Source organism: Carcharodon carcharias, chromosome 30 (assembly GCF_017639515.1).
Source record: "Carcharodon carcharias isolate sCarCar2 chromosome 30, sCarCar2.pri, whole genome shotgun sequence".
Classification (NCBI taxonomy): Eukaryota; Metazoa; Chordata; class Chondrichthyes; order Lamniformes; family Lamnidae; genus Carcharodon; species Carcharodon carcharias.
In genome coordinates, this window is record NC_054496.1 from 4,475,608 (window position 1) to 4,491,951 (window position 16,344).

At 44.1% G+C, this 16,344-nt stretch overlaps 1 protein-coding gene across 4 annotated transcripts; it reads left to right on the forward strand.

The window, feature by feature from the left end:
- Positions 1–2,236: 2,236 nt before the first annotated feature.
- Positions 2,237–16,344, forward strand: LOC121271267 (vascular cell adhesion protein 1-like). Of its 4 annotated transcripts, none has more exons than XM_041177099.1 (5): positions 2,237–2,405; positions 3,351–3,617; positions 4,268–4,582; positions 12,156–12,437; positions 13,005–16,344. In XM_041177099.1, the coding sequence occupies exons 1-5, from the start codon at positions 2,324–2,326 to the stop codon at positions 13,118–13,120; spliced, it is 1,062 nt and encodes a 353-aa protein (XP_041033033.1). In that variant the 5' UTR covers positions 2,237–2,323; the 3' UTR covers positions 13,121–16,344. The 4 variants fall into 4 exon arrangements, with proteins under 4 accessions (XP_041033033.1, XP_041033035.1, XP_041033037.1 ...); XM_041177101.1 differs by having other exon boundaries at positions 3,354–3,617; XM_041177103.1 differs by having other exon boundaries at positions 2,239–2,405; positions 3,422–3,617.

A 16,344-nucleotide genomic window follows, 5' to 3' on the forward strand; every position in this document is an offset into this window, starting at 1 on the left:
AGAGACTCCAAAAAAGTGCAGCACAGAGGGACCTGGGTATTCGTGTGAATGAAACAAAAAGTTAGCATGCAGGTGCAGCAAGTAATTAAGAAGGCAAGTAGAATTTGGGTCTGTATTGCTAGGGGGTTGGAGTTTAAAAATAGGGAAGTCTTGTTACAACTGTACAGGGTGCTGGTGAGGCTGCACCTGGAGTACTGTGTACAGTTTTGGTCCCCGTACTTAAGAAAGGATATACTGGCATTGGAGGCTGCTCAAAAGAAAATCACTAGGTTGACTCCTGGGATCAAGGGGTTCACTTATCAAGAACGGCTAAGCTGCTTAAGCCATTATTCATTAGAGTTTAGAAGAGTGAGGGGTGATCTTTTTGAAACGTACAAGATTGAGGGGGCTTGACAGGGTAGATGTTGAGAAGATGTTTCCACTGCTAGGGGAGTCTCAAACTGGGGGACATAGTTACAGAATAAGGGGACACTCATTTAAAATAGAGATGAGAAGGAATTTCTTCTCTCAGAGGGTAGTGAATGTCTAGAATTCTCTACCCCAGAGAATTGTGCAGGCTTCATCACTGAAAGTATTTAAAGAGGAGGCAGGTACATTTTTGGAATATCAGGGAGTTGAGGACTATGGGTAGCTGGCATGAAAGAGGAGCTGAGGCCTGGGGCAGATCAGTCATGATCTTATTGAATGGCGGGGCAGGTTTGGAGGGGCCAAATGGCCTTCTCCTGCTCCTATTTCTTATGTTCTTATGCTGCCCTGACTGAGCTGCCCTGCCATATCTTAATTCCACTTCCCTTACATTAACTTGTGTTAACGTATTCTACTTTGGATTATTTATATTATTTATTATATTGGCCCTAAATTTCCCTTATTTCTGGTGCTTCTTAGTTAAATCCAAGTATGGTTACTTGGATAAAAATATTACACTTTTCTCATTTACTCACCAGCGCCTACTTACCAAGGCCACCATTCTTCTCTCTGAGTAAAGGTAGAAAAGGAAAGGAGTACCTCCTCCCCAAACACCCTGTCACCAAACTCCAATGTAAGCACCCTACTACAGCCCAAAACAGCACTCCAGTGCAGGCAAAGTCGGCATTATAAAATAGCCTATTTTTATAAAAACAAAAAAACTGCGGATGCTGGAAATCCAAAACAAAAACAGAATTACCTGGAAAAACTCAGCAGGTCTGGCAGCATCGGTGGAGAAGAAAAGAGTTGACGTTTCGAGTCCTCATGACCCTTCGACAGTTCTGTCGAAGGGTCATGAGGACTCGAAACGTCAACTCTTTTCTTCTCCACCGATGCTGCCAGACCTGCTGAGTTTTTCCAGGTAATTCTGTTTTTGTTTTAGCCTATTTTTATACCTTCTGAACCTGGCCTCCGAAAACCTGATTCTGCCGGTTATCCAATTAACTATTTGCAGTTGCAAGCAGAGCCTGTATGAGCCCTGTTTTACGGCTGGACTAAAACTCACCTTCTTCCAACTCTTACAGCAACTTTTAGTTAATTGCTAAATTAAAGAAAGACTAGACTTTAGATATAATTTAACCCTTAAACTCCCTCAATCAAAAAACCAAGCACTCTCCTGCAGCCCAAAACAGCACTCCACTACAGCCAAAAATGTCCACCTGACCATCTCCATAAGGTCATGAGTCTTCACTTGAGCATCTCTCAAAAGTCATGGGCCTTCACCTGAACATTTCTCAGCCATGGATCGCTATCTGAGCAGCGCTTTGTGCCAAGTTAGACTCCACGTCAAGGAGACATAGTTGTTTGAAAGCTTCTAACCTTTCTGTGCCATACTCCAGGTTTTCCATTTTCAAAAAGCAGTGTTTAATGAAGTTTTGAGAGATTGTCAACATTTTTTTGATGTCAGAAACTGCATGTTTCCTCTTTCAAGTTTCTAAATTTCTAAACCCGGCCACAAGAACCTGTTGAGGTATAAGCCATGATCTTTGAAATCAGAAGAAAATTAAGATAGAGATTTGCAGACATTGATACTGTGAACTATGGACAGGACAATGTCTAAAGTGATTTGGTGCCTACATGTCAGTGGATTACCCTTCTCATTCTGAATGTTTGGATTTTTCACTCATCTTTACTGGCTGTTTTTGCTGTGGTGTAATCTAGTACACATTGAGGGACCAAAGGGTGATACTTGTAGATAACATAAAAATGTTATCAAATATACAACACACAACCAACAAACCCTCCCACAAAACGTTGGGCGTGTTGAAATCTTCAGTTATGGTCTTATGGTTACACTGGTGCACATATCTGAGGCAGCCTTATACTGTCTGGGAAGGTTTGTGAAATTGAATCATCCATGTTTCTTATCCCTGCTACAATGGATAAGGGAGCAGTGAATAGTTACATTATCCCTACAGTGCTGGCTTTCTGGATCCAAGGTAAGTATCAGTATTAAAGGAACTGCTTAACAGCGAATTGTTGCTCAGACTAAATAGTTGAATTTCAAGGATTGTAGGAGTTTAAATAATTTTCTCCTTGCCTTAAGACTTAGGTGTATCTCAGTGTCAGCTTCTGTCTATGTACCGTACACATTGGGTACTGTCTGTAACTAACAGCCAGCCTTACTCAGACAGCCCTGGAGTAGTTTCTGTAAAAGTGAAATGTCACAGTGGTATGATTCCTCTCTGCTTCTTTCCCTCTCTAGTCTTTCTTCTATTTCGCTCCTCTCCAGTTTATCTATCTCACATTTCTCCCTCTGTCTCCTTTCATGTTTTTCTCCTATTTTTGTCGATATAATTTGTCTCCCAATTCTCTCACTCTCTCCTCTCTTTAATCCCTCTCCAGGCTCTCTCTCGCTTTGCTCCCTCTCACTTTTCCCTCATTCTCTTGTTCCAGTCCTTTCTTTTATCTCATTTTCTCTTCCTGCCTTAAATGTTCCTTTATTCTTAATTCTACTTTTCTCTATGCTGCTCTAATGTTTTTCTTTCAGATGCATCTTTTTTCCTGTTTTTCTCTCTACCTTTATCCTCCTGTTTATTGGTCTTTCACTGAACCTCTTCTTTGTCTCCTCCTCTAACTCTTCTTCCGCCCCATTTTATTCACAGATTAGTATATAATTGCACAATTCAGGAACAGCAAAAATTCAAAAAAAAACTAAGAACTACTACAACATATGCTTGGAAGTAATAAATGAATTATTTTTACTGATGATACGCTGGCAGTAGTGAAATGATCTGTAAGTGGTTTTGTGCTTGTACTTAGAATATTTATTCAAAACGCACTGTTCTACAAATGAGCTGTTGCCTCAGGGAGTTAGTCTCAATAGGGCCTCCCTTGAATTGGCTCCATGTTCCAGTAGTTACTGTGATTTGTTTCCTTGGCAGCAGTTGTAACTGGATTTGAGGTTTTGATCAACATAAACCCCCCAGCTGTTGAATTTGGAGGCTCTTTACAGGTGAACTGCAGTACGACATGTACAAAACCAGTGCTCAGTGTGGAATATAAACCAGGCGTAAATCCTAACAGAACAAAAAGCAGAAATTGGTCCACAGACTATTTTCCGAGTGTCCAGGAATGGGATTTTGCAGCACCATGCACTGTGTTCTGTGAATCAAAGATGAAGGAGAAGAAAGTGGTGGTCACGGTATACAGTAAGTGAAAACTCTTCTTCTAACATAACAAGAAGATAGGGACAGGAGAAGGTCCTTAAGGAGAGCCAGAACATGTCTGATTTAAGGTAGCCTGGTGCTGGTAAAATACAGAACTGTGCTGCAGAGTAGTGTAAAACAGATGAACATGTAGACACAATTTGATCCTGAACTCAAATGGGTTAATGGACACTCAGCGATTGAAAGTGAGGCAAGCATACCAGGTCTAAGAGTTTGTAGCAAGATCATATCCTATCATTTCATTGTGTATCACTGAGCTGGCCTTAGAGTCCTTCAAGTGAAGGTAGTGAAACCCTTTGGAAATAAGCCAAGGTGAAGAAACAACAGTTTTACTATGTCCATCATCTGTTTATATTCCATGTACAAAAAAACCTGCCTTTGCCTTGCAGGGAGAAGTCATCTCAGGATGTTGAAGCTTTCACAGAATAGCACTTGAACTGTCCCTAGATGTGTCTCAGTTTGGTGGAAATTTAATGATTTTTGCTCCATAGGGAGCCACAGTCCTGTTCACTTGTCTAATGAAGGAAGTTCTGTCAGCAGATTTGAATTCAGAAACAAGCTAATGTTGGAATGTGGGCAGAGAGTAATATGAATATCCAGACATTCTGTTCACTGTGATTCTCCTTTAACAGATCGAGAGATAAACATTACTCCACCTCCTGAAGTGCTGGAAGTTAACAGAACATATAGTCTGGAGTGCACTGGTCCGAGAGTCTATCCAAACAATAAACTTATACTCACATGGCTGAGAGGGAGAGAGATAATTCAGAGTAATTTCACAGAAGAAACAGGTTTCCCAGATGAAGATAAAAGATTGAGGAATGTCTTCAGTTTCACTGCAAGTATGTCAGATGATGGACAGGAGTACACCTGCTTGGCAGAAGTTGACTTGGGCTCAGGCACCACAAAACCAATCGCAACCTCCTCTGTGACTCTGCAAACTCACTGTAAGTTTCACTTGAGTAATAATATATTAGTCTTCCTGTTCGAGAACAAGCTAAAAACTCAGATTTCTAGAAAAATAAATTAAAAACAAAATAGAGTTCTTCTATTTCGCAATGAGAACTAGATAAGCTGGTGGCAGGAGACAGAGGGCAAGGACAATGTGTGGGTCTCCCAGTTGCAGCAAGTGGTATCCTGCAAGGAGCTGTGTTGGGGCCTTAACAGTTCACCACATTTATTGATGACTTAGGCAATGGAATCGAAAAGTCAGATATTCAAATTTGCTGATGACAGAAATTTAAGTAGCATTGTAGATGGAAGCATAAAATTTCAAAGAGCTACTGACGGATTATGTGAAAATGCAAAACTGTGGCAAGTGAATTTTCTGCCCCCCTTGGCGTCAGGTGTCATGGCGGGCATGAGCAGATAATAAGGCAAAAAGGCCAAAAATCCATTGTACACCATTGTGAAACCAATTTGCAATCGTTCGCTCCACCGTCAATGGCATGTTTCACGCCGCTGGATGTCAGGAGAGTCATTTTAATATATTTGCATCTAATTGTAAGCCCTGCTTGCCAGAATCATCCCCCAGTGCTGGATATCCAGGCATGTCGGTGTGCCATGTTGCACAACAGTATTTAAAAAGCGTGCACCTCGCAAGGCTGAACTTCAAGGGGAACTAATGTTGCACAGCACTCGCAAGGGTCGTCCATTTGACTTCGAGGAAGAGGCATCGCACATTCAGGCAAGGACACAGGCAAGTCACATTATCTCAGCTGGCCATTACTACGATGCCAGGGCAAGGGTTGCACTGTGGTTGGGGTGAGTTGGGGGGGTGCCAAGGCAGCACAGTCTGATGACAGTGTATAAGCACATGTGGTTGAGAGGGGGGTGGGGGCTGTGAGAGAGGGAAGTGGCCACGCATTAGAGAAACTTTGCAGCATTCTTCCATGGCTGGGACAGTTTAGGCACACCTACACTGACATGCTTGGGAGTCAAACCTCTAGCTTTTCTGCCCACGCAACCAACACCATGGCTTGAAAGTGCCACCAAATGCTCCTGAACTTTGTACCCTTGGGCAAAGGCTGCAAATTCATGAGGGTTTTAGTGGGCTGCGGAACAATTGAACAACTGGGCAAGTTGTACAATCTCCTTGCAAAAGCTGGCCATGGAGCAGTCACTGGCGGAGGTGCCTGCAGCCCCTTACAATGTCTTCATTAAGTTTTGGACCAGTCTACCCCATGGTTCAAGCTAACAGCACAGCTTTGCAATGTGGGTTAGGAGAATGCCTGAGCTGAGAGCACAGCATGCAGTCCAGTGGGCAAAGCTGCCGCCAGTTGATCCGATGGAGAGGGTTGGAGGTGGATGGGGTCTTGGGCAGCCTTGCAGCGCACATCCAACTGATGGCCAGCACTCTCCGGCATGCATTATGCGGCCCTGAGACGGAGCGGGAGCCACACACATAACCATGAGAGGTCCCTGGAAGACCAATGCTAACCTACGCATCTCTCTCTTTCATTCTACAGGAGGAGTACATCAGGAATATGGAGCTTGGTGACCAAGCTCCTGGCTTACAGGGAATGGAGAATGAGGAGAAAAAAGCGACCGAGGTGCCTAGCTGGGCAGAGGGAGGAGGAGCACCCTCAAGAAGGGGCGGGTCGGGCTTCTGCGCACGCTGCTGAAGAGCCACAACAAACTACTACGGCTGACGCCTAGCTAGACCCAGGGTGTATAGGCAGTGCCTGCCATTCCTGGAGGTGACTGAGAACCAGTGTCTCAGAAGACTGCGCATGACCAGGGAATTGGTCGGTCACATCTGCCAGCCGCTGCAGGATTTGGCACCACGGGGACATGGAGTGCATCCACTGCCAATGGCTGTGAAAGTGACCTTGATGCTCAAATTTTTACACTGGTTACTCCTTCCAGGGATCCACAGGTGACCTGTGCGGGATCATGCATCCAGGAAGTCACGGATGCCATATTTTGAAGGCACAGAACTTTCTGCATTTAGCCCAAGATCAGGAAAGCCATGAAGCAAGAGCATTGGGATTTGCCCCGATCTCAGGTTTCCCACAGGTGCAGGGTGCCATCAACTGCACTCATGTGGTACTCAGATCTCTGTGGTAACTGTCAACCATGTCAAGCACAAGGGCTTCCACTCGCTGAATGTTCAGCTGGTGTGCGACCACCACAAACGCATGTTACAGGTCCCCAGGATTCCCAGGAAGGGGACACATTCTCACTAGGTCTCAAATCCCTGACAGCTTTCAGGGTCCACAGGGGCTACAGGGTTGGCTCCTCGGAGACAAGAACTACTCACAGAGGACGTGGCTGATGATGCCTGTGTGGTGGCCTCAGACTGCAGGGAACTACAGGCCAGTGAGTCTCATGTCAGTGGTAGGGAAACTATTGGAGAAAGTTCTGAAGGAGAGTATATATCTCCACTTGGAGAGGCAAGGTTTGATCAGGGATAGTCAGCATGGCTTTGTCAGAGGGAGGTCATGCCTAACAAATTTGATTGAACCTTTTGAGGAGGTGACCAGGTGTGTAGATGAGGGTAGTGCAGTTGATGTAGTTTATATGGATTTCAGCAAAGCCAAATGCACATGGGATACAGGGTAATTTGATAAGGTGGATTCAAAATTGGCTTAGTTGTAGGGGACAGAGGGTGATGACAGAAGGATGCTTTAGTGACTGGAAGCCAGTGTCCAGTGGCGTACCACAGGGATCTGTGCTGGGTCCCCTACTATATGTCATTTATATAAACAATATAGATGACTATGTTGGTGGTGGGGCGGCGGGGGGGGCTAGGATTAGTAAGTTTGCAGATGACACAAAGATTAGCCGGGTGGTTAACAGTGAGGTTGAGTGACTTGGGCTACAGGAAGATATAGACGGGATAGTCAAATGGGCAGATAAGTGGCAGATGGAATTTAACCCTGAAAAATGTGAGGTGATACATTTTGGAAGGAGTAATTTGACACGGAAGTATTCAATGAATGGCATGACACTAGGAAGTTCTGAGGAACAAAGGGACTTTGGCGTGTGTGTCCATAGATCTCTGAAGGTAGAGGGGTATGTTAGTGGGGTGGTGAAAAAGGCATATGGGACACTTGCCTTTATCAGTTGAGGCATTGATTACAAAAGTAGGGAGGTCATGTTGGAGTTGTATAGAACCTTGGTGAGGCCACAGCTGGAGCACTGTGTGCAGTTCTGGTCACCACATTATAGGAAGGATGTGATTGCACTGGAGGAGGTGCAGAGGAGATTCACCAGGATGTTGCCTGGGATGAAACATTTAAGTTATGAAGAGAGGTCGTTTAGACTTGGGTTGTTTTCGTTGGAGCAGAGAAGACTGAGGGGCAACCTGGTCGAGGTGTACAGGATTATGAGGGGCATGGACAGGGTGGATAGGGAGCAGCTGATCCCCGTAGTTGAAGGGTCAGACACAAGGGGGCATAAGTTCAAGGTGAAGGGCAGGAGGTTTAGGGGGAATGTGAGGAAAATCTTTTTTACCCAGAAGGTGGTGACAGTCTAGAATGCTCTGCCTGGGAGGATGGTGGAGGTGGGTTGCCTCACATCCTTTAAAAACTACCTGAATGAGCACTTGGCACGTCATAACATTCAAGGCCATGGGCCAGGTGCTGGTGGATGGGATTAGGTAGATAGGTCAGATGTTTCTCACGTGTCGGTGCAGACTCGATGGGCCGAAGGGCCTCTTCTGCACTGTGATTCTGTGTTTCTGCAGCAACTCGTACTTTGATGGAACAAACCATTGGGATGTTGAAAGTGAGGTTCTAGTACCTGGACCATTCTGGCGAAGCCCTGCAATGCAGTGCACAGAGAGTGTTACATATCGTCCTCTTCTGCTGTGCCCTTCACAGCCTGGTGCTGCAACAGGGGGGCGTTGGATCTACCTCAGGAACTGATGGAGGAGCTGCAGGTCTCCTCTGAAGAGGAGGATTTCGATGGGGATGAGGGTGACGAGGTCCTCAAAGGGGAGAATGACGGCAATGAGGCCATCACGTTGTCCAGGTGAGACCGGTACGCTCTAACTGGACAATAGATTCATAGAGGATGATGACGACATGCAGTGAGGAGACTCTATAGATCCTCACATTGCATCTGTGAACATTTGACCCTTGTCTGGCTGATGGCAGTGCATATACCTTCGGTGATAAGGCTCCTGTCATGGAGATGCAGCATAGTCCTTACATTCCAGGAGGATGATGATAACATGCAGTGGGGACACTTCATAAATCTTCACATAGCTTATGTGAATGTCTGAATCCTGTCTGGCTGATGGCAGACTGCTTATACTCTGTGAACAAGGCCATATTGTAGAGATGCAGCAGGGAAACTTTAGCCTCTCCTGATCCTATGACATGCTTGGAAAGCTGAACCCTTTAGGACCACACTGTCACCGGACACAGGTGCTGATGAGATGCAGCAGGGCACACCCGCATCTCAAAGGTGCTGGGAACACACAGAGAAGTTGATGGAACTCTGTGCTGCTGGCTCAGGATATTCTGGCACCAATGATTAGCCCCATCGAGGTGCAGGCATGACTGATGTGTCCAGTGACTGTGAAGGCGCATCAGTGTGCTGGGAAGATTGCACAAAGCACAGGGAGGAGGCCCTGGACTGAGACACCTGCCTTTATCTTGTGCAGGATCCAAGGTTTCACTTCAGACTGACACGAACACTGCTCATCATACCAAGGAGCCATAGGCAAGGAGACATTCTTGGGAGTTTATTTACAATAGTGAACATTACGTGCAAGTTATGAACACCCATGTCCAGGTTGTGCAACGACATCTTCTAAACCTTCCTAACCCTGCCGCTACATCTTGATGCTCCCCCGACATCCACAGCAGAGTTGGAGACAGCCTGCTGACTGCCACCCCCTGTCTGTTGGGACCTTGGCAAGTGTCTGCAGGGCCAAGACCTGGAGGGCCCCGGCCTCATTTTGGGACCCTGCTGTGTGGCAGTAGCACCCTCCTCAGCCTGTGGAGCTGGAGCTGCTGGGGTCACACAAAGAGGGGGTTCAGAGAGGCCGGACACTCCCACAGTTAGATAATAATGATGCCTAACATGTGTGGATGATGAGCGGTGCCATGGACAGGATGAGGACACTATCCGCAGGACAAATTAAAGTGTGTGCGAGAGAGTGAATGGTGATGTACCTTGAACTGGGATGTATGATGGGCTCGTGAGTGTGTGAGTTGAGTGATGAGAAGAGTGACTTACCCTGGCGGAACAAATGAGATCGTTTATCCTGTTTCGGCACTAGGTGGCTGTCCTCCTTTTCAGGGCATTGGCGCTGACCACTGCAGCCACTGCCTCCTCATTTTGCTTCCTGGTCTTCATCCAGACTGGGGATAGAGGACATTGTGGCAGGCCTCCACTGTGCCTAGTAGGTGCTCGAGGTGAGTGGCGTCACTAAATTTGGGGGCAGCATGTTTCCTAGCTTTAGCAACCATCAGTTCCAAGCAGCTCCTCTCCCTTGGAGAGTGCCAGCATTGTGCAGGGCTGGCCTTTACATATGGCACCCAGATTACTGAAGGCCTGAGGTGACAGTGGGGTGGGCGAATCAGAGGCCACCCTGACAGGAACCCGGCGTGTTTCCCGGGAATGCATTATTAACGAGATATCAAGAATGGCAAAGAATGACAAAATGATTAATAAGGAGGGAAAAATTAGAGTACAAGAGAAAGCTAGCTAGTAATATAAAAATGGACATTAGAGCTTCTATAGATATTTAAATAAGGAAAGAGTTAAAAAAGTGAGCATTGGTCCTATAGAAAGTGCATCTGGGAATTGATAATGCAAAGTATGGAGATGGTGGATGAATTAAACAGATATTTTGCATCTGTCTTCACTTAAGAGGACAACGTAACATCCCGGAAAATAGCTGTATCAGGATTTGAGGAACTCGGGAAAATTACAATCAGCAGGGAAGTGGTATTGAGCAAATTGTTGGGCATGTGGACTGACAAATCCCCAGGTCCGGATGGACTTCACCCTCAGGTCTTGAAAGAAGTGGCTAGTGAGATAGCTGATTGGTTTTAATTTTCCAAAATTCCCTACATTCGGGAAGGTTCCATTAAATTGGAAAATAGCAAATGTAACTCCTTTATTCAAAAAGGGAGGGAGACAGAGAGCAGGAAACTACAGGCCAGTTAGCCTAACATCAGTCATAGGGAAAATGTTAGAAGCTACTATTAAAGATGTTATGGCAGGGCACTTAGAAAAGTTCAAGGCAATCAGACAGAGCCAACATGGTTTTCTGAAAGGGAAATCATGTTTAACCAATTTACTTGAGTTCTTTGGAGTGGGCAAAGATCAGCAAATGAATTATAATGTGGGATAATGTGAAATTGCCCATTTTGACAGGAATAAAAAAGCTTATTTTCTGAATGGTGAGAGATAGCTGAGCTCTGAGATTCAGGGGGCCCTGGGGGTCCTAGTGCATGAATCACAAAAGGCCAGTATGCAGGTACAGCAGGTAATTAGGAAAGCTAATAGAATTTATAGTGAGGGGAATTGAATACAAAAGGAGGGAGGTTATGCTTCAGTTGGCAGAGCACAGGTGAGACCACATCTGGAGTACTGTGTACACTATTAGTCTCTTTACTTAAGAAAAGATGTAAATGTGTTAGAAGAAGTTCAGAGAAAAGTTTACTAGATGAATACCAGGAATGTCTTATGAGGAAAGGTTAGACACGATAGGCTTGTATCCGCTGGAGTTTAGAAGAGTAAGAGATGACCTGATTGAAATCTTTAAGATCCTGAGGGGTTTTGACAGGGTGGGTGCGGAGAGGATGTTTCCTCTTGTGGGAGAATCTGGAACTAGGCATCACAGTTTAAAAATATGGGATTGCTCATTTAAGACAGAGCTGAGGAGAAATTTGTTCTCTGAGAGTTGATGAGTGTTTGGAACTCTGTTCCTCAAAAGCTGGTGGAAGCAGAGTCTTTGAATATTTTTAAGGCAGAGCTAGACAGATTTGTGATTAACAAGGGAGTGAAAGGTTCTGGGATAGGTAGGAATGTGGAGTTGAGGTTACAATCAGATCAGCCATGATCTTATTGAGTGGAAGAGCAGGCTCGAGGGGCCAAGTTGCCCACTCCTGCTCATAATTCGAATGTCTTTAAATAGCATTGCTGAAGGGGCCTTACTATCTGTTAGTATCAGGGATTGCTCAGTGAGTTGATCATTCTGACACTGGGACAGTCCAAAATCACAAAAGGGATTTCCAACAAGCATAAGACCTTAATTTGAATATTTTATTCATTGTTTTAAATAGTCCCAGCGTGTGTCCTAGATGCCTAAGCAGCAGCTCAATCCAATATAATGGGCTGGATACATCCAGCACCGTATTGGATCTGAGGACCCCGTTTTGCACCATTGAGTTTCTAGGCCTTGGTTTCTGTATAAATTGAGGAATGTGTCCCACACTGGCACAGCTGGAATTTGGAACTCACTGGCAATGGGGCTGAACTTGTGTCCCACCCACTTGCTCTGCTGCTTCTCCAAATACCTTCCAATTTTCATATTACTTAACATTTCTTTTCCAGATAAACCAGGAGGCACAACTATATCAGTAAATAACAAAACAGTGTCAGAGTTTCCCGTATATGTCAGTAAAGGGGATGAGGTTACAATAACCTGCAATTCCAGTGGAAAACCCACACCTACAGTAAAGTGGGAAGACCTCGGTAATGGCAGCAACATTGAGATTGGTCCTCCTGGAGTTCTCCGTATTTCCCAAGCAACATCAGAACATCAAGGAATTTATAAATGTCGAGCTACCAATCAATATGGAATTGATGAGAAGGAAGTGGACATCAGGGTCAAAGGTCAGTTTCTAATATTGATCACTATTATTGGAAAATAATTAACCATTTGAGGACTGAAGCAGCATTTTGGTTACCCTAATACATCCTGACTACTGTGTTGATTTAGTTAGTTATGTAATTTAGTTCCGATTTCAAGTTTTGTTTTGTTCACCATTCAAAAGCCTTTCACAGAGTAGCTATGATCTAGCACAATGGGCAAATGAGGGTTAGTTACTTTGATGAAAAGTCATGACCCTTGCAGCCCAATAGCATTTGTATTTACCTCTAATACTTTGTAAAATTGAGCCTGCAGAACTAACTATCCAGAGAGCAAGGGCCGTGTATGCCCTCACCATATCCTATTAAGATAGTATACAGCATTCTGCTCACCTGGCATTCCCTTGAAATAATTATTGATTACCTCCTTTGTAACAATCTGCTTCTTCCCTACTAAGTAAGATGGAAACACAAGAGGGATTGGAGGCTTCAGGTCACCCACAATTTACAGACATAATTTCAGTACATATAATGGTGCAATGAAAGCTTTTGTTATTTGATTAACCATCTCCTTGCTTTTCTTTGATTCAGATCAAACTTCAGCCAGAAGGCTTGCAGCAAAGATCATCGGCCTAAGCGCTGCAGCAATCGTAGCTGGAACGTTGTTATCTGCCATAGTCACTTGTTTTAGAAGCATAAGGAAGTAGCTCAAAAAACAGAAATGAAACCAGAATAATCTGTGGATATGCAGCAAAGATTAATGTGTATAATATGGTCTCAGAACTGACACAATGAAAGGGATACACAGCTGTTCCAGTACTGCTACAACACTGGCATCTAACCAGCTGTGCCCTCACAGCCTTTCCTTCACTGGCTCTGGCTCATAATTCTGGAAGTCCCTCCCTAACAGCACTGTGGTTGTACCCACATAATAGGGATTCCACCTTCTCAAGGGCAATTAGGGATGGGCAATAACAGCTGGCCTAGCCAGCGAAGCTCAAGTCGATTGAATGAATAAAAAAAAGTTTTAAAAATAAATCCCATGCAGGTCAGAGGCTGGGAATTCTGAGGCGAGAAATTTACCTCCTGACTCCCCAAAACCTGATCATCATCTGCAATACATACATACATATGTACATACAGATTAGGAGCAGGAGTAGGGCATTCAGCCCCTTGAGCCTTCTCCACCATTTGATAAGATCATGACTGATCAGACTGTGTCCTTAACTATACTTTCCTGTATTATACTCCCTACAACCTTTGATTCTCTTGTCAATCAGGAATCTATCTAACTCAGCCTTAAAATATTCAATGACCCTGCCTCCGCTGCTCTCTGGGGAAGAGAATTCCACAGACTTACGAACCCCTGAGAGAAGAAAGTTCTCCTCATCTCCATCTTAAATGGGAGACTCCTTATTTTTAAACTGTGTCCCCTGGTTTAGTTTCTCTCATAAGGGGGAACATCTTCTCAGCATCCACCCTGTCAAGTCCGCTCAGGATCTTATATGTTTCAATAAGATATTTTTTATTCATTCATGGGATGTGGGCATTGCTGGCTAGCCAACCATTTATTGTCCATCCCTAATTGCTCTTAAGAAGTTGGTGGTGGCTCCCAGGATGACTTGGGAGCCCTTAAAAATGGCCGGTGGATCCCAACTCTGCGATTCCTGACTCCATTCCCAGGATGTCTGATTTTCAAGAGTGCCTTTAAAGAGTGCAGGCTGGTTCCTGTCAAAAACATCCACCCAACACTCTCAGCCTAGCCAGCCCCACTGTGAAGATAAGCATGTCCTACTCTTCTGCAATTTTCATGGAGTTGGGCCAGGATTTTTAAGAGTTGTGGTTCACAGGACCTTAGAGGAGTTGTGAACCCTAGTCTGCATGAGGGGACTTTTAAAAGGATAAGTTCAAATGGTCCTCCTCATTATCCCATGCCAAGATCTGCCCTTCCACCTACCCTCCATGACCCTCATTCCCCCTGTGCCAAGTTATGGCACTTCCATGCACATTGTCACATTATACACTAGAACCAATGAACCATGTAATGACAGTAGGATGTGTAAAAAATACTTTTTTAAAAAGTAATTCATTCATAACTTTCTCCTATATTAAAAATCATTTCACTAAAAGCTAATTAAAGTGTTAATCACCCAGACCTATTCAAGTATCAATAAAACCACAAACCCTTGAAACCACTTAACTTGTATAAACAAACATTGTGAAATTAACAGCAAAGATCAGAGAGCCTGAGCTGCCAATTAAGCAATGTTTTCTCTGAAGCACAAGTGTTTCAACAAGAGTAATAATTATCTGGGCTCTCAGCCAAGCCTCATTATGTATACTTTGATTAGCTATGATTTTTTTTTAACATAGGAGAATGTTATAAATGAATTACTTTTTAAAAGCTTTTATTATACATCTTACTGCTACTACAGCAGTGGTGGGCAACATGCAGCTCATCGGGATTCTGAGTGCGGCCCACAAGACACTTTGTTGACCAATGCCCACGCGCAGGGTTTCCAGATTCTGCTGGTAATGGTTTGCAGATTCCGCATAGTTTATTTCCCACTGGTATCCCTGTGGCATTCCACTAGTTACAGCTTGCCAACTTGAAAATGACTCATTTATGCCTACTTTCTGCTTCCTGTTTACTAACTAATCCTTTATCCATGCTAATATATTACTCTCTACACAATGAGCTCTTATTTTGTGTAGTAATCTTTGATGTCGCACCTTATCAAATGCCTTTTGGAAATCGAAGTATCCATAGGTTCCATTTATCCATGTTGCTTGTTAGTTGTTCAAAAATCTCTAATAAATTAGTCAAACACAATTTCCCTGTCACAAAACTATGCTGATGCTGCCTGATTGTATTAAGGTTTTCTAAGTGTCCTGCTATAACCTCCTTAATAATAGATTCCAGCATTTGGCTATAACAGCTGTTGGGCTAATAGGCCTGCTTTCAGTCAACAGAAACAGGCACAAGTCAGGAGTGTGGTGGAATACTTTCCACTTGCCTGGATGAGTGCAGCTCCAACAACACTCAAGAAGCTCAACACCATTCAGGACAAAGTAGCCCATTTAATCAGCACCCCATCCTTAATCATTTGCTCCCCCACCACCAACACACTATATGTAAGATGCACTGCAGGAACTCAGCAAAGTTCCTATGACAGCACCTTCCAAAGCGGCGAACTCTACCACCTAAAAGGACAAGGGCAGTAGAAGCATGAGAACACCAGCAAGATCCCCTCCAAACTATACACCATCCTGACTTGGAACTATTGTAGTTCCTTCACTGTCAATGGATCAAAATCCTGGCACTCTCTTCCCTGCAGTATTATAGGTTTATCTACAGCAGATGGAATGCAGAGGTTCAAGAAAGTGGTTCAATGCCGCCACCTCATCATGGGCAAATAGGGATGGGTAACAAATGCTGGCCTTGCCAGCGACTCCCACATCCCACAAGAGAATAAACAAAACAGGGGTTTTATAGGAGGGCAATGTCATGTAACAACAGTTTCAAAAGCACCTTTAACTTGGAATATCCTATAATCTACTAGCACATAACGCTATCAAATCTGGAAAAGCTTACAGAAAGATGCAGACAGGTTGGCACAAGTGAGAAACAGATGGAAGATGCAACTTCTAAGCAAAAAGCCTCAACTGTCAACAGTTCTTGTGATGAATAAGAGCTTTTGAACTGGATACCAATATAATTGCCCTCCTCTGAAGTTTTTTCCAAAATCTCAATTTCACCCACTATGTGAGGACTAAAGCTGGATAGAGTGGTCTAAAGTCTAACCAAGTACAGTATAATAATCTTTTTTTGTTCTGTATTGGATTGGCTTGTAAATATTTCCTAATCTATTTATCTTCGCTGTAGCCTCTTTTCACTGGCTGTAAACATTAAAAGATTCATGTTCCATGA

What these genes read in the sequence shown, in the direction of transcription:
- LOC121271267 (XM_041177099.1), top strand. Translation starts at nt 2,324, where the DNA reads ATGTTTCTTATCCCTGCTACAATGGATAAGGGAGCAGTGAATAGTTAC. An exon ending in GCTGGCTTTCTGGATCCAAG is followed by an intron (nt 2,406 to 3,350) that starts GTAAGTATCAGT and finishes TTTCCTTGGCAG; the next exon opens with CAGTTGTAACTGGATTTGAG. An exon ending in AGTGGTGGTCACGGTATACA is followed by an intron (nt 3,618 to 4,267) that starts GTAAGTGAAAAC and finishes CTCCTTTAACAG; the next exon opens with ATCGAGAGATAAACATTACT.